Raw genomic sequence first — 18,348 nt, forward strand, 5'->3', positions numbered from 1 at the left:
TAGGCAAATTTCTGCAGCCCTTGAATTTCTCCTCAAAAAAATGGGTTTTTCTTTCCTACTGCATCATGAGGCTGCAAATTTTCTGAACTTTTATGCTCTATTTCCCTTTTGAAATGGAATGCTTTTAACAGTACCCAAATCACCTTTGACTGCTTTGCTGCTTAGAAATTTCTTCCACAAGATAGCCTAAATCATCTCTCTCAAGTTCAAAGTTCCACAAATCTCTAGGGGAGAGGCAAAATGCCACCAGTCTCTTTGTTAAAACATAACAAGAGTCACCTCTGCTCCAGTTCCCAACAAGTTCCTCATCTCCATCTGAGACCATCTCAGCCTGAACCTTATTTTTCATATCACTATCAGCATTTTTGTCAAAGCCATTTAACAAGTCTCTAGGAGGTTCCGAATTTTCCCACATTTTCCTGTCTTCTTCTGAGCCCTCCAAACTGTTCCCACCTCTGCCTGTTACCCAGTTCCAAAGTCACTTCCACATTTTCAGGTATCTTTTCAGTAACGCCCCACTCTACTGGTACCAATTAACTGCATTAGTTCACTTTCACATTTCTGATAAAGACAAACCCGAAACTGGAAAATAAAAAGTTTAATTGGACTTACAGTTCCACATGGCTGGGGAAGTCTCAGAATCATGATGGGAGGCAAAAAGCACTTCTTACATGGTGGCAGCGAGAAAGAATGAGGAAGAAGCAAAAGTAGAAACCCCTGAATGAACACATCAGATCTCATGAGACTTATTCGGTATCACGAGAATAGCACAGGAAAGATAGGTCCCCATGATTTAGTTACCTCCTCTGGGTCCCTCCCACAACATGTGGGAATTCTGGGAGATAAAATTCAAGTTGAGGTTTGGGTGGAGACACAGCCAAACCATACCACAGGCCATACTCTGGTACCTCGCAGGCAACCCTGTCAACTCCCTGTTGGCTTTGCTGAGTAAGCCTTTGAACTCATAATTATGGGGAAAGCTCCTCCAAATTCATGATCCCATAGTAAACGTGGAATCTTCCCCGAATGTGAGATGTGAACTTCCCCAGCACCTTCATTCCAGGGTCCTGATATTTCCCATGGATCTAAGGCCTCAGTTCTCAGGTTAATAGCTATAGCCAAGAATAAAAACCTTAAAAATGGTCCTGGTGTGGTGGCTCATGACTGTAATTCCAGCACTTTGGAAGGCTGAGGCAAGTGGACTGCTTGAGCCCAGGAGTTCAAAACCAGTTGGGCAATAAGGCAAAACTCCATCTCTACAAAATATATGAAAACTAGCAGGGCATGTTGGTGTGCAACTATAGTCCTAGTTACATGGGAGGCTGAGGTGAGAGGACGCCTTGAGCCCAGGAGGTGGAGGCTGCAGTGAGCCAAAATCATGCCACTGCACTCCAGCCTGGGCAACAGAGTGAGACTCTGTCTAAACAAACAAACAAACCCCTTAAAACAACAAAAAGGAAATATAAGCCCTATACCATTATCATATCTAGAAATTAACCATCATTCTTTCGTATCAACTGTCCAGAGAGTGTTCAATCCTTTTCCCCTTCGGTCCAGGCATCCTTGATCACACAGCTGCTGAATGGTGCATTCTTTGTTTCTGAGAGCATGCTCAGACAACACACACATATACACACAAGCGCCTCTCCAAACAGAGTTCACAGTCTTCCTTGCTCTCCAATACTACCCAATATCAGCCCCCCTCCTCTTTGCTCTGACATCTCCAATAGCTTCCCAAGGGTTTCGTGACAGTTGCCAATGGTCCCTACTCTGAAATTCCTTAAGTCTGTCAGGCCTGCCTCACAGTATGTACACCCACCTTGTTACCAACTTTTTCCCATCAAGTGGTTAAGATCACACATTCTGGAGCCAGACTGTCTGGCCTTTGCATTTACTGCATGCATGATTCTTGCCAAGTCAGTTAAACTTTACGTGTCTCAGTTTATAGTCAGACCCAGACAAAGAGGAACTGGATGAGGGGCAGCCCGCCTAGTCTAGACTGCCTGACAACAGCACAGCTGCAAGAAAAGTGATCGCCCAGTGGAGCTCCTCAGGCCCCTTGTAAACTCCCTGCTTCTGTGGAATGAACTTCTGGCCTCCTGTCCTGGCTGAAAATTAGGATGATGGTGAGGAAAGATAAAGACAGGCTAGGGTGGAAAAACTGAATAGAAAAGCCTGAGAAACTTGCATACTCAAGCTCCTGAGATGAGCATACCCCAGGAAAACAAACAGCATTGCACTTGACACATGGCATCCTTCCTCCAAAAGCAGCTACCTCTGCTGTCTTGAGATTCCTGAGGGAGTCTCATCTAACCTGTTGTCTCTGCCAAATCCAGACCAAGCTTGTTCTGAGCTTGTAGCTGTGAATGGTATTTGAGCTTCCCAAAATAAATTATTTTCCCTAATGTCACCAGTGCATTTGCCATGAGTGCTCCAAACACCAGGGGCCTTCTCATAAAGGAGTTTCCACCTACCTCCCAGGCACAGAGATGTGCTAGAACCAGCTCAAAAAGCTCACGAGAGCCAAGTGTTAAACTTCCAGGAATTTTGTGAGCTGGTCGTTAAGTAGACAATATTAAAAATTATATAGAATGACACTTCAAAAGTTTATATTAAGAACAAAGGGGGTACACAGTCAAAATGCCCCACCTTCCTAATTATTTTACATTGTACTTTTATCATGCTCTTAAGGTTATTTATATTTAATATATTTGTATGGTAGAAAAACTACACAATGGTATACTATGGCACATGTCTCTCCAAGTTCAACAAATTCACATTGGTGGATTGAAATCAGCTGTGGTGGGGGGTATTTACACTACAACAATCAGCAAGCAATAAAAATCCTCTCAGAAAGCAGAAGTGTTGAACATTTATCAGCATACGCCTATCTGACTCATCTCTGTAACTCTAGACCCGTGAGCACATCCTCATCTCAGCTTGCTGAAATCATGCTATATATGGAATATATAGTAAGGAGAGTAAGGAGCAAATTAGATAGTGTCACAGCTGAGAGAACGCACTAACACTGTGATCTTACCTCATATCTTGACCAACCTTGAGGCTTATAATACTGATTTATCACAGTCCCTTGTCTACAAACTATCTTATTATTAGCTGGACATGTGCTAGGAACTTCTGGTGCAGACCTCTCTCCAAATTCTTACTTCTCCCTTCCAAGAATGCACATAAGCTCCAGCCATATCAAACTTCTTTCACACCTGAAATAATCTATGCCAGGGGATAGGTATCGTTGGTATCGTTCAGCCCTAGCTGATTGTGCAATGGAGGGATGAGGCCCTGAGGCCCTGCCTTTCAAGAGAAATTAGGAATCTGGGTTTTTACAAACACAAGTCTACTGTTTTTTTTTTTTTTTGTTTGTTTGTTTTTTTAGATGGAGTTTTGTTCATGTTGCCCAGGCTGGAGTACAATGGCATGATCTCGGCTCACCACAACCTCTGCCTCCTGGGTTCAAGCGATTCTCCTGCCTCAGCCTCCCAAGTAGCTGGGATTACAGGCATGCTCCACCATGCCCAGCTAATTTTGTATTTCTAGTAGAGATGGAGTTCCTCCATGTTGGTCAGGCTGATCTTGAACTCCCGACCTCAGGTGATCTGCCTGCCTCAGCTTTCCAAAGTGCTGAGATTACAGGTGTGAGCCATGGTGCCCAGCCTTCATTTTTAAATTAAAAAGTATTTCAAATGTTCATGAACTGTTCAGGCCAAACCAAATGATGGTGAGAGCTTTTTAGCCCCCAGGCCACCTGTAACAGACCTAGTGCAAGGCATCAAGCCCTGTGGCCCACCTGATTTCATTGTGGACACTCATTAACCTTGCCAGCAACCTTCATTGAGGCTTTGCTGCCTTGGGCCTTTGAGGAAGCCTCTTAAACACAATCCAGAAAACCCAAATTGGGCTGGGGGGTCATTCTCTCCAGGGGCACCTTCAACCAATGGGTGAAAGGAGCCAGTGGACCCCAATGCTGAAGCACATTCTGAGTTATTCCTTGTGGATACCCTGGTGGCCTTCAGCTCCGGTTGCCCACTCGCTAACCAGCTCTTAACTTACCTTTCATTGGCCTCACTTTCTCTACTCTCCCTCTACTTCCAGGAATCACCTTGCAAGTAAGCTTTCTGCACCCATCTGTCTCAGTGACCCCAAACAGTCACCACCTGGATCAAGGCTCTTATAGCCCCCTCATCTCCACACAGGCTGATCCTTCTATCCAAGACCCTTCACCTAAATCCCACCTGTTCTTCAATGAACTGCTTAAAGATCAATTCCTTTGGAAGCTTTCTCTGACCCTTCCTTTCTTCTGATGCTGGGGAGTTCCGACCCCAACACTCACCGCACTTGGGAAGGAACTGCAGCTTCCTTGCTCCCCACTGCATTCTCAGTGCCACACACACTGGCTGATATAATTGGTGTTTTAAGAGTCTTTGTAGGATGAATGAAATGATATTGGAAATAGTGAATTACAATACAAAAAAAGAACCTTATGGCATCTAAAGTTTTAACACTAATATGTTCATTTGATCCTGAAGACATCATTCTCATTCCTCTTTTATAGAAGAGGAAATAGAAGCTTAAAAATTGCACTTAGACCAGACTTGAACTCACAGGACTCCTTCTGCAGTACCTGGCTACCCTAAGCCTCGAGGCTTCATGACCAACATCAATGTGATAGATTTCGGTAGTAAGTCCCCAGGGTTAATAATTTCCCAATTGTGGTCTACCAGAACACAGGCAAAGATCCCCTGGTGAGAGAAAAGTAGATCACGCTTAACTTGAATTTAAACAGTTCTCTGCCCGCCAACAACCCCATTTTTTTTTTTTTTTTGAGACAGAGTCTTGCTCTGTCGCCAGACGCCAGGCTGGAGTGCAGTGGTGCGATCTCGGCTCACTGCAACCTTCACCTCCCGGGTTCAGGCAATACTCCTGCTTCAGCCTCCCGAATAGCTGGGACTATAGACACGCATCACCACGCCCAGCTAATTTTTTTTAATATTTTTAGTAGAGACGGGGTTTCACTATGTTGGCCAGGATGGTCTTGATTGCTTGACCTCGTGATTCACCCGCCTCAGCCTCCCAAAGTGCTGGGATTACAGGCGTGAGCCACCGCGCCCGGCCTCCCAATTTTTTTTTTTTTTTTAGACAGAGTCTCACTCTGTTGCCCAGGCTGGAATGCAGTGGCACGATCATAGCTCATTGCAGCTTAAAACTCCTGGGCTCAGGTGATCCTCCTGACTCAGCCTCCTGAGTAGCTAGAAAAACAGGCGTGCACCACCAGGCCTAATTTTTAATTTTTAGTAGAGATGGGGGTCTCACTATGTTGATCGGGCTAGTCTCAAACTCCTGGCTTCAAGCAATCCTCCTGTCTTGGCTGGGAGGACTGTTGGGATTATAGGCATGAGTCATTTTGCCCGTGACTGACCAGCAGGGGTGCCTTTTAATGTTTCTCAGGTACAGTCAAAGAGTATAAAAATAAATCCAGAAAAGACTTAAATGATTTTTGTTTTAAATTTCAGATATTGTATTTTTTATATTTAAAGATCAATTTAGGTTTTATTTTCTATTTTTTTTTTTTTTTTAAAGATGGGGTTTCACCATATTGGTCAGGCTGGTCTCCAACTCCTGACCTTAGGTGATCCGCCCACCTCAGCCTCCCAAAGTGCTGGGATTACAGGCGTGAGCCACCACACCTGGCAGGTTTTTTAAATTTTTCTTACCATGTTTATGCTTCGCTCTGTCTTCTCAAACACATGGAGAACATTTATAAGTCTCGTTTCACATCCTTGTCTGCTAATTCCATCATTGTTTCCCTGAGAAAACATCTGTTTTTCTGAGTCTGATTTTCCCTTTTTTGTTAAGATGAAAAATTTAATATTACTAAGATCTCCTCTTGATGTACTTAGTAATCTTGAAAGCTGCACTAAGTTATCAGTGGAGTATCAGAAAATAAGACCTTTGGAAAAAGATCTAAATATGTTTAGCTCAATAGCACTCAATGCAATACGAAATCACAGTTGATATTGGACAGAAAATTTTAAGGAACAGAAATTCAAACTCTCATGTCAACATACACATCAGACACAAACCATAATTTACCATGCACAGACTTCTTCCTGTTTTTCTAAAGAGAATGTTTAAAAGTTTGAGCTGAATTATATGACAGAATATAATTGCATTTCCACAAGTTTTTAATTTAAATAGCCTACATGTTAAAACAAGGACCTCTTAGATTTACTTAAGAGTTTTACATAAACACAAAAAATGTTCTAGACCAACCGTTTCAATTTTAGAAGCACCATGTGGACACACAGCCTTTAAAAGATATTAAAATTTTATAAAGTACACATGCAGCTTAACCTTTACTTACTTGTTTTTGAGCACTTTTTTGTTTAAATTATTTTCTTCAAACTCAACCTGAAATAAAAACAGCTATCTCCACCAATAGAACATTCAAGCTAGGGCAGGACGAAGATAAGACCTGAATCCAGACGTCCTGGGTAATTCCTTGGCTAATATTTTCACCAGGCTACAACTAAAATCCAGCTTCCGTGGGTAGAGAGGAGTGTTGTCATTTGGTCATTTCAACCAAATTAAAAACTTATTGCTTTCACTGAGTTAAAATGGAATCCTGCTTAACCCAGAGTCAGTCAAAGCTCACTGAAGGTTTACTTTTATATAGAAAACAGCCTGGATTTAAATAGTCTGTACTCATAGGATGGCATCACACCACTTCTGTAATCCCAGCACTTTGGGAGGCCGAGGCAGATGGATCAACGGAGGTCAGGAGTTCGAGACTAGCCTGGACAACATGGCAAAACCCCGTCTCTACCAAAATGCAAAAAGTTAGCTGGGCGTGGTGGCAGGCACCTGTAATTCCAGCTTCCTGGAAGGCTGAGGCAGATGAATTGCTTGAACACAGGAAATAAAAGCTGCAGTGAGCTGAGATGGCACCATTGCACTCCAGCCTAGGTGACAAACTCCGTCTCAAAAAAAAAAAAAAATGGCATCACAAATGGGTTCTTGAAAACCATACTCCTAAGAGGATCCCGCTGAATACTGTGCATTTCTTCCACAGAATGTGGACTCTAACTACTATGGGCTTACGAAAATGCAACTGACAAACCATATGCCCCCCAAGCATGTCTAAAATATTACCCCAAATATTCAGTCATTGGATGGATATGGAAGAGACTAGTCCATGTCCTATTTTATGTGTGAAGGACTATACTGTACCTTCGCATCAATTTTCTCATTCTAGCCGGGCACATAACATTTTTATTTTACAGGTAAGGAACTTGAATCTCAGAAAAGTTAAGTAACTATCCCAGGGAAATAATTGGTATTCAAACCTAGAATTGATCCCAAAGCCATGTTTCCAACAAAGCAGAGGAAAAAAACACCATACAGATGGATTGAAACTTTAAAGCTTAAGAAACATCCCAGATGTGACATCCAAATCCTGTACATATATGTGTTTGTATGTAACGTTTTGGAAATGGGCGTGGCTTCCCTTTTCAAAACCTCCTAGTTTTACTGCTTTAAACTGAAATGTAACACAAATACAGAGCAGTGCACAAATCGTTAGTGTACAGTTCAGTGAATTTTCAAAACCTCAATACATCCAGGTAGCCAGCACTCTGATTAAGAAACAAAATTATTAATTAAGCTAGAAAGCTTTCTGCTCACTCATCGTTATACCTGTTGTGCGTTGTGTGCTTGCCTTATATTACGTGAGGCTACACTATATCAGACACACCAATCAGTACTTGGAACATTCTCACTTTTGCTGTTTTAAGATCTGCTCTCTCTTCCCATTCCTGTTACTGTTTTTGAAATTTATCCATTATAAAGTTCACTGAAAAGGCTTAAAAAAAAAAAAAAAAAAGAAAGAAAATTAGCTGGGTATGGTGGCTCACACCTGTAATCCCAGCACTTTGGGAGGCTGAGGTGGGTGGATCACCTGAGGTCAGGAGTTTGAGACCAGCCTGGTCAACATGGGGAAACCCTGTCTCTCTCTACTAAAAATACAAAAATTAGCTGGGCATGTTGGCGCACACCTGTAGTCCCAGCTACTTGGGAGGCTGAAGCAGGAGAACCGCTTGAACCTGGAAGGTGGAGGCTGCAGTGAGCCAAGATTGCAGCACTGCACTCCAGCCTGGGCAACAGTGAGACTCTGTCAAAAACAAATAAAACTTATGCCAGCCCCTTTCATGCCATTTTCCTAAGTTTACATTTTTTTTTTTTTTTTTTTTTTTTTTTAGATGGGATCTTGCTTTGGCACCCAGGCTGGAGTGCAATGGTGCCATTGTAGCTTACTACAGCCTCAAACTCTCAGGCTCAAGTGATCTTCCCACCTCAGACTCCTGAGTAGCTGAAACTACAGGCTTGTGTCACTGCACCCAGCTGTTTAAGTTTACTTTCTAAGGCAGCCTTTAGAGTTTACAATTTAAGTTAGATGTCTGTCAGAAGCAACAGGAAAACAATGTTGTTTTTCCCAAAGAGTGAAATGAAAAGAGATAGACTTTAAGGCTCAAGAGGTACATTTTAAAAAATTATCTTTATTTAGGTTTCTGATTCAGCACATGTATCAAAGACTAATCAACATAAAGGAGTAAATAAGAAAGTCTTACATCTCTCTAAACTCTGACCAAGAATGTCAAGATTGCCACTATTACCAGAACTCCAACCTAGTCGAGTTGTAGACAAGCTATCATGAACAACATACAGTGTGCACAGATATGCAGAGGCAAAAGGCATGCTAGCGCGTGGCTCTCCTCTTTTCCTTGTTGATATCTTTCTGTTGGACAGTCCAGTTTTGCTTTCCAGGCTAAGTTCCAAATAAAGTCCAAAGAAGGCTCAGGGTCAATCTGACCAGATACTCTTCTGGAGGAATGCATTCTTAAACTGTTGTGCCTGCAACTTTGTTTTTGCCAGGATGAAGTTCAGACCGAGATGTACAAAACAATCTAGATGACGGTGCAGACTAAGTCAAGAACTAAAGTTGAGCAGTAACCCGAGTTAAGGCATGAATGCACGCGCACGCACACACGCACGCACACACACACACACGCACACACAGCACCCATGCTATCAAGACACAGGATTCCTTCAATTGCCTCACGAGAGGCAACCTGGGCTTGGCAGTTAATGAGAACTGCTGAGCATCCCAGAAAATGCCCCCATAACTTTATGCTAACAGCTGTGTGTATGTTTTAATCAAAAAATTAAAAAGAAAAAAGAAAAAAAAACAAGAAAACACCAAAAACCTAGAAACCCCTTAATCTCTTACAATGGCTCTTGAGCATGGAACTCATGTAGCAGCATCAATGGCTGGCTCTTTAACAATTTGGAAATAAAAGGTTGTTTTACTATGTATTTCTTTGGTAGTCATCACTACAAAGTTTTCAGTGTTGGTTACCTATAAGACAAGTACTAGACAGAAGATCAAGTTACACAGAAATATTTCTTCTGTACTGATACGATACAAATATTGAGCTCTCAAAGCACAAGTTACTATGCTTTTTCTTGCCTTATAGGGCATCCTCTAAAAGCAAGGCTTCGTGCAGGAAAAGTTCATGTCTACATATTCTATTTTCCTACAAGTGAACAATTAACAAAAATTCACATTATCAATTATTTCTGGTTGAATCCATTAGAAGCCAATTACAAAGGGACAGCAGCACTTGGTGTCAAAGCCACATTCTGGTCACACATTCATTCCATGGTTGCTAGTCAGTATCTCAGGAGCTCAGAATTTAAAACTCCTTTCAGTCAACAAAGGAGTAAGTTCAATTAAAGACTTCCACTATCTGCCAAATTTCTAGAATTCTGTCTACAGTGCTAGCATGCTTGATGAGAAAAAGCAGTTCAGAGCCCAGAGAGGTGTCAGGTATTAGGTAAGTTAATTTGGTTTTGTATAAAAGGCATGGTAATCTGGCAACAGAGTACTTATCCTATTAGCAGCACAGTGGTAGCCAAGGGTCTCTGTCTGCAAGACGGGAAAATGAAGCTACTGAAGCCCCTGTTGCTTCCGCCTGCCTGCAGGATGGCTACTGATTTTACAAAGGCCTTCTGGGAGCCGATCCAGGGCTCACCTGGGAGAGTGGGTAACAGAATGGCAGTAGCCATAATGAGTCCCCATAAGAAGTGCCCACCTGAGGGAAGTCAGCTTCCCATAGGTGAGAGGGGCTCTTGCCTTTATGGGCTCAGAATCTGAATCTTACTGATCCCTGGTAGCTAGACAATTGCCAAGAAATTGTCCTAGCAGGTACTACCCAAGTGTTACAGGCTCCGCATAGGGTTGTCAAACACTTTAAAGGACATGAACTATCAAATTCAAAAGAGTAGTGTTTGTTCTATCAGTTCTGAATGCCCACCACAGGGAGAGGCAACTAGATTTATGTTGAAAAAGTGCTGTTTGAAGGAGCTGTGTTTTACTTTGAAGTGAAACGACTTGGGGAACCAGCAGAACACTTCTGCAGATGCCTGAATGTCAAGAACCTATCTCTAAAAGGCATTTATCAGGAACTGTTTGCTCACTCCAAGTGCTTTTTAAAAATTCAACATATGGCAATGTTTCAATATTTGTGCTTTCAAGAGGTAAGTAAATCGATAGGAAGCTAAGGGAAGATCATTCCATTATGGACTTTCTCGTTTGGGTGTGAGACACTATCCACAGCATCGAAATCTATGATCTCAGAAAAGATTCTTGTAAACATATACCATACTTCTCCTATAAGAAAAACTGAGAACTGTACCATGAAGGCAAAATTTGTTTGCCTACTCTCAGAATTCCTTGGAATGGCAATGTACCAGGAGGGTCAGTGAACTGTTGGTGAAAATTCCTGGTTTGACATGGCCCAGTCTGATCGTATCAAAAACCTAAAGCCTCAATGATTAAATGCCAAACTTCTTCCCTGCATCTGAGAACTGTACTATGATTATGTATATTATACATACATTATAAATAAAATTTATATAGACCTACAGTTTCTTCCAAACGATTGACGGTCTCAGTTTGGGGGTGGAAACAGGAAGAGGTGAAAAAAATCTTATTGTTGCTTTTACTCTCAAGATCTTAAAATGCTAGTCAAGCACTATTATCCAACAAGACTTTTTTTTTTTTCATTCTGTTAACTCTTCAATATGCATTTGAAGGCAAAAATGGAGGTTTCTATACTGTACAATATTAAATATCTACAATGCCATGGTTCCTTATTTTTAGGAGTGTGTTTAATAAAGAATTGGTTATTAGAGATGGTTGTCACAAAACATGGACTCTTAAAAATTACTGATAAATTAATTTTCAGTTCTGATTATATCCAACAGATACACATTCTTGTCATAAAATATACATTCTCTAGTAAGTTTTCATCCACAGCATATATAAATATGCAAACACAGGTGGTAAAAATCACTTTACTACCAAAGTACAAAACAGCAACTGCTGAAAAACAAAAATTAAGATGTTGCAAGTATTAAGAAAAGAGTGACTCAGTGTTCCACTGCAAAGTGAAACCAAATGATTTATTTGTGCTAAATGAATGGAAATAATATACTCAGAATATACTTCTTTATACACTGCACTTGCTATGCTGGGTGAAATAAGCAGCCGTCAATGCTAATGTGCTACTTTTCTTTAGACCTTTTTTCTTGTCTGCCAAGCAATACAGTATTTTTCTGGCCATTACACCAAGATATTCCTATAATGTCCATTTCAAATAGTATTTTCTAATAGTATTTTGCACCTTTAAAATATTTGTTCAAATTCTATTTTAGGAGAACACAAATGAAGAATGAAAGAGGGAAGCCACATTGTTTTTGTTATAATCACACTGCCTTCTGCAGCAGAAATCAAATAGCACATTCTAATTAGCCATTGAAACCACGGGTGAGTAGGACAACATTTATCGACTCATGTTAGAGGGGGCCAGGTTAGGTAGATTAACATGAAGGATAAAAAAGAGAATCACATCTTAATATACGATAATTATCCATCCCATTTATCTTATGAAGGTACAGCCACATGATTCATTACTTCAGGCCATCTGTTTTACGAGAGACACGGATGTCAATAATACACTGAAAATAACCTGTAAAAAGTCTATCTGTAGAAAGTTCTATTAAACAGAAAATATGTCTTGGGCACTGATTCATCTAACTTTCTGTTCTATGCTGAAAGCTAGATTTTCAAAGGTCTGAATTGTAGTGCTGAATTACTGGTATGTTTGGTAAACACTATTATAATGAGAGAACAGGGTAACAACAGCTCAGTAATTTTCTGCAAATTCATGGAAAAAATATAAAAAAGATATCTCTTTTTCTTTTACAAACCTAAAAGCCAGGAGAATGAAGCTCTGGGGCCAAGCAAAAATTGCACACTGCTGCTGAAATACCAAATACCGAATAGCGAAGGTTCCAGCCAGGGAATGGATGTACATGAAGATTCAAGTAAAACACTGATGGAAAAAGTCGTCTGGTTAGTGTTGTAGACCCACAACACTGGCTGCATTTCTGACAAACATTTACAACACAATGGATAGTGAAGCCTAGATAACCTCAGTGCAAATAAGTCAGATCCGAATATGCCAGAGAAGGAAGCCTTTGGCGTTGAGTAGACGGCTCCATTGGATGAGTCCCAACTTGAAATTCAGACTAAGCTCATGCATTAAGGCTGGGAGGAGGGGTGCACCGAATGTTGCGAAGGAGTGGGCTGCGAGGTGGCTGCAGAGGGGACCGTGGGCTGCATGGGTGGCGGGGGTGGAGGCGGAGGTGGCTGGACTGGGGTCTGTGTGTTAGGAGATGGAGGCGGCGTGGGCCGTTTGAATTTGTCAGGACTGTTGCTTCTCCGTGGTGAAGGCCTCTGCGGAGGGCACAGGAACAGCAAGTCAGTCTAGGTGCAGATGGCTCATTCTACCTAACACAGCCTGACTCGGCACTGGGGCTAATTAAACACTAACCAACAAAGACAAGAAACCAGGGATTTCCTTCTTCATCCCTACTGGTTTCTGAACCAGTAATAAAATTTAAATAAGGCAGTTTTACACTTCTACTTATGAAAAAGCTACATAAAATTACTGCACAACTTGTGCTGAACAAATTGTTGGACTTGGGTCCTTCAATGAGAGCTGTAAAATATCCCCTTAAATCTTTTCTGTCAGTGTGTGCCACTAATTCCTTCTACCGCTTATCTCCAACAAGCTTTCCATACCCTGAAAGATACAGCTCAACAAAAATCTTCCTATTTTTGAGGCTGGGCACGTGGCTCTCACCTGTAATCCTAGCACTTTAGAGGTTGAGGCGGGCAGATCACCTGAGGCCAGGAGTTCGAGACCAGCCTGGCCAACAGGCAAAACCCTATCTCTATTTAAAATACAAAAAGTAGCCAAGTGTGGTGGCGTGTGCCTGTAATCCCAGCTACTCGGCAGGCTGAGGGAGGAGAATCGCTTGAGCTAGGAGGCAGATGTTGCAGTGAGTCGAGATCGTGCCAATGCACTCCAGCATGAGTGACAGTTGGATTCTGTCTCAAAAAAAAAAAAAAAAGGTTCCTACTTTTACATATAGTCCATCAAACTGGCAAAACAGCTTCAGAAATATCTTAAGTGCATTATTAAGAGAGGGTTTTTCTTTGAAATTTAAGAATTTATTCTTTGAAATATTTGTATTTCTGTTACTGGAAATACCCTCAATCCTCTCACTCCACTAGCTACATTTCTAATGGCTCTATTTGTCAACTATATTGCCAGCTCTAAAGAAAAAACTCCCTTGGGTAGAGCTGGAACCAGATGCACTTAAGCTTCCTTGTAATTCAAGGAGAGAAAATTCTGAGTTACATGACAAGAAAGGCTAACTTCAGGAAGAATACTGAAGGTCAGTGAACTGTGAAGGTGCAGACAATAAATACCTTTAGACATTGTGGCAACCAACAATAATTCTTTATAGCGAGGAGCTGGCCAGAGTTCAATCGAAGCATTGGCCAGTGTTCAAATTATATTTCACAAAGGGTAATTTTTCATAGGAAGTGAAGTTAGTTTTGTCTCCTGGGAAGGATTTTAGTTTTAATACCAGAATTTGGTATCAAACTGTTTCGAAGTCTGTACAGTTTCAAGGTGAACTGATGGAGGAGGCAGGAAGAAGGGCAAATATCTAAGGGCACTGATCCTGATCTCCAAAACACCAGTCAGTACCACTTTCAGGAGTAAAGTGCTGTTTCCTACCCTGTGGACACTTACTGTGATACCATGGGATGTTCCCATGTGCTGCACATGAAGACCCGGGGAATTGTAGTAAGACATTCCAGCTCTAGTCAGTGAAGTTGGTGGCGTGAAACCAACTGTGTGACTTGCATATGATAGACCTGAAATATAACAACAAATTAAGTATCATTTTAAGCTCAATTATCTGGTGTCTTCAACTATCTAGGAGGTTTTAAATTGCAGAAGTTCTCAATCACCTACAAAAATACAAACAGATGAAAAGAATGGTGGGCTCCCTAAATGGTACGGACAACAAGGGAAATAAAAGTTAAGTTCTAGGACAGAATAGAGATCACAGAAATAAACATTCATATATGGTCAACTGATCTTCAAAAAGGGCATTAAGAATATACAATGGGCAAAGAGGACAATCTCTTCAACAAATGGTGTTGGGAAAACTGGATATTCACACGCAGAGGAGTGACACTGGACCTTATCTTACACTCCATATAAAAGTCAACTCAAAATGGATTAAAGGCTAAGACCTTAAACTCTAAAACTCTTAGAAGGAAAATTAGGGAAAAGCTCCTTGACATTGGTCTTAGCAATGATTTCTTGGATATGACATAGGCAACAAAAAAAAGCAAAAAAGGTATGGGGGACTTCATTCAACTAAAAAGCATCTGCACTAAGGAGACAGTCAACAGACTGAGAAGGCAACCTATAGAATGAGAGGAGGTACTTGTAAACCATACACCTGGTAAGGGGTTAATATGCAAAATACATAAGTAACTCCTATGGCTCAAAGCAAAGAAACTCAAATAGCACAATGAAAAACTGCACAAAGAACTTGAATAGACATTTCTCTAGAAAAGACACACAAATGTGCCAATAGTTAGATGAAAAGACAATTATCAGGGAAATGCAAATCAAAAGCACAGTGAGATATCACCTCACAACTGTTAAGCTGGCCATTATCAAAAAAAAAAAAAAAAAGGTAAGTGATGGTGGTGAGGATATGGAGACATACATTGTTGGTAGGAATGTAAAATGGTACATCTACTATGGAAATCAGTATGAAAATGCCTCAAAAGATTAAAACTAGAAGTGCCACATGATCTAGCAATCCCACTGAGTATTTATACAAAGGAATTGAAATCAGGATCTCAAAGAGATATTAGCAATCCTGTATTCACTACAGTGTTATTCACAATAACAAAAATGTGGAAGCAACCTCACTGTCCATCAGCAAATGAGCAGATAAAGAAAATAGGGTGTATATGAACATGTAATGGAATATTATTCACTCTAAAAGAAGGAAATCCTGCCATATGCAACAACATATTAACCTGGAGAATATTATGCTAAGTGAAATAAGCCAGTCACAGAAGGACAAATACCACATGGTTCCACTTATATCAGGAATTGAGAATAGCCAATTTCATAGACACAGAGTAGAATGGTGGTGAACTGGATGCTCAACAGGTATAAAGTTTCAGTTTAGCAAAATGAATAGCAAAAGAGAGTTGCTGCACAACATTGTACATAGTCAACAATAACTGTATTGTACATTTAAAAGAGGATAGATCTTACATTAAGACATATTTTTCACCACAATAATGATTTTCTTAAGTCGAACCCTGTCAGGAGTTCAACTGAGATTCAGGAAAGCAAAAGTCATGAGAAGGAATAAGTATAAAGCAGAGAAAATAGAGCAAAAGAGTAAACATCAAATGCAAGAAAAGCAGAAGTGTCAAAAGTTGTATCAACAATTGACCAAACTGGAGACAGATAATAAGCAGCCAATGAACTCAACCTCACTAGCCCCAGCCAAAAAAAATATATATATCAGCATATCAACAACAAGACAGGAAGAGCATGTTTGAGTGTGTGTGTGTGTGTGTGTGTGTGTGTGTGTGTGTCTCAGCCATAACGGCTAACAAAACCACTAAGAATGTCACAACTTGAGGATATTCAATACAAAGAACAAAAGCCCTACATATGCCAATGTTCTTGAAAGAACCTGGTATTTAAAGAAGAAACAACCCCCAGTCCACTATAATTTTCTGCATAGTCTTCCTCTAGGACTCCAGGATCATCTCCACCGTGTTTGTACCATCTGTATGTCCAGACTCTCCTTACTGTTAGACAGGTTTGGATTGGGGTCCAACAACAATATTTTGAAAACATCTGAAAGCGATCCTCACCTATGTGTGGCATGTGCAGCCCTGGTCTTCAGAGAGCTAGTGCAGAAGTCACCAGCTGGTCTGAGGAATTACTTGTTTATCACTGCACAAATGTGGCTAGCTGTCTACACCTCTGAGTTCCCAACATCTACCACAATACCTAGCACAAGGTAGGTTTCATATGACAAAGTGAAAAGGGAAAACAAGGAGCAGTTTGGGGAAATGTGGATAGGAACCACCTATTGACAATCACTCTGAACCTACTATCAACTATTAGAGGCTAAGCAACATGAACTCTACTTACTGCTTTTCTGAACTACATAAAAACAATATGCTTTTCCATCTGTCTTTTTTGTTTCCATGACTGAGACATTCAGCCAACTTTTCCTTTAGTTGTGCTATTATTGTAGGAGTTTTCTGTGCTCTCCACATCTAATGCTAAAAGTTTATTTTGTGATTTGACTATCAATTAGTGATGCTTTCTATTTGACATATTTCCATTTCCAATTGTGGAGTTTTTATTCACATTTACAAAAATGGAGGTCTGGGATAAAGGACAAGACTTTGGGAAATAATTGGTTGTTTAATGTGATATTTATTGGAATCACAAGTACATTATTCATCTGGGAAAAGAAAGGTTTTCTTTAAAATAACATTGGGGGATAAAATCCTAATTTTATTTCTTATGGAAGTTATTACATTTAAGAGAAAGGCTATAAAATATGAAAGTAGATCCTTGTCTCCAAATAGGGAATTCAGTTCATTTTTTAAAATCTAGTCTATTTTCTAGTATCACTGAGTTAATTTTTCTGAAGGGTAATTATGAATACGGTAAGCCACTAATCAAGAATCTTCAGACTTTCAGTGTGTGTGTGTGTGTGTGTGTGTGTGTGTGTGTGTGTGAGCAACATGGCTGTTTATTCACCCGGGGGAGGGTGGGCTGAGTCTGAAAAGAGAGTCAGCAAAGGGTGGTGGGATAGCAGTTGGTTTTCTAGGTTTGGGGTAGGCAGTGGAAAGTTATTGAAGTTACAGTTCAGGGTGGCTTTTGCAAGCTGGGAGGGGATCATAGGGTCTGGAGTCACGAGGTTGACCAAGGGAATCTTCAGACTTTCTCTTGCCTACTTAAGAAAAAAAAAATCCTGCTTGGGCACGGTGGCTCATGCCTATAATAATCCCAGCACTTTGGGAGGCTGAGGGGGCTTGAGGTCAGGAGTTCAAGACCAGCTGACCAACATGGTGAAACCCCAACTCTACTAAAAATACAAAAAATCAGCCAGGCGTGGTGGCACATGCCTGTAATCCCAGGTACTTGGGAGGCTGAGGCAGGAGAACTGCTCGAACCCAGGAGGCAGAGGTTACACTGAGTCAAGATCATGCCACTGCATTCCAGCCTGGGCAACAGAGCAAGACTCCATCTCAAAAAAAAAAAAAAAAAAAAAAAAAAAATCTCCTTCTCCTCCTCAAGACTTCTACATTTGGCTTCAAACTATATTCTGAGGCTCCAGGTCAGTAGTTCTCAACAGGAATATCAAAGCTTTGCTTGCCTTATCCCAAACCAATGAATCCCCAGGGAGGTGGACCCCAGGGCAGCTGTGAAAAGAACCATAGTGATTTTATTGCTCTTGATTGAGACCTCTATGCCTCTGTTAACAGTGTGCCCTAGCCTGAGAATGTCTTTTCTTTACCATAGTACTTGCTTCTTCCTGCCCCCAGTGTCAATAGGCACCTCACTCATGCTTTGGAGAAGGCAAAGACTAGAGTCTAGAGCCAGACTACGTTGGATTCTAGCTCTGACACTTAGCACTAAGTGAAAGTAGACAAGTTCCTTAATCTCATTGTGCTTTAGGTTCCTGAGCTGTTCAATGGGATTACTGTAGCTACCTTGCAAGGTTGTCACGAGGATGAAATGGATAATATCACAAAGTGCTTGGAGAGTGCCTGGCAAAAGTAAGGGT

At 40.9% G+C, this 18,348-nt stretch overlaps 2 protein-coding genes across 4 annotated transcripts in view; both read right to left on the minus strand.

Annotated features, from left to right (window-relative positions):
* MRLN (myoregulin) overlaps positions 1–797 on the minus strand; it is a 37,406-nt gene extending 36,609 nt beyond the window's left edge. For 2 of the 3 annotated variants that reach the window (XM_012445786.3, XM_064374151.1), the window contains exon 1: positions 613–797. The gene's annotated coding sequence lies outside the window, so the exon portion shown is untranslated. The remainder of the gene's footprint in view (positions 1–612) is intronic. The other variant, XM_064374150.1, reaches the window with a different exon arrangement.
* A 7,753-nt stretch (positions 798–8,550) lies between these two features.
* Positions 8,551–18,348, minus strand: part of CCDC6 (coiled-coil domain containing 6) — a 117,549-nt gene continuing 107,751 nt past the window's right edge. Inside the window, exons 8-9 of the mRNA XM_012445758.2 lie at positions 14,244–14,368; positions 8,551–12,874 (exon numbers count right to left, since the gene is read on the minus strand). Coding sequence (XP_012301181.1) covers positions 12,680–12,874; positions 14,244–14,368 — 320 coding nt within the window. The 3' untranslated portion in view covers positions 8,551–12,679. The remainder of the gene's footprint in view (positions 12,875–14,243; positions 14,369–18,348) is intronic.

The sequence above is a fragment of the Aotus nancymaae genome, unplaced genomic scaffold (assembly GCF_030222135.1).
Source record: "Aotus nancymaae isolate 86718 unplaced genomic scaffold, 86718_ANA_hifiasm-v0.15.2.pri h1tg000010l, whole genome shotgun sequence".
NCBI classification, from domain to species: Eukaryota; Metazoa; Chordata; class Mammalia; order Primates; family Aotidae; genus Aotus; species Aotus nancymaae.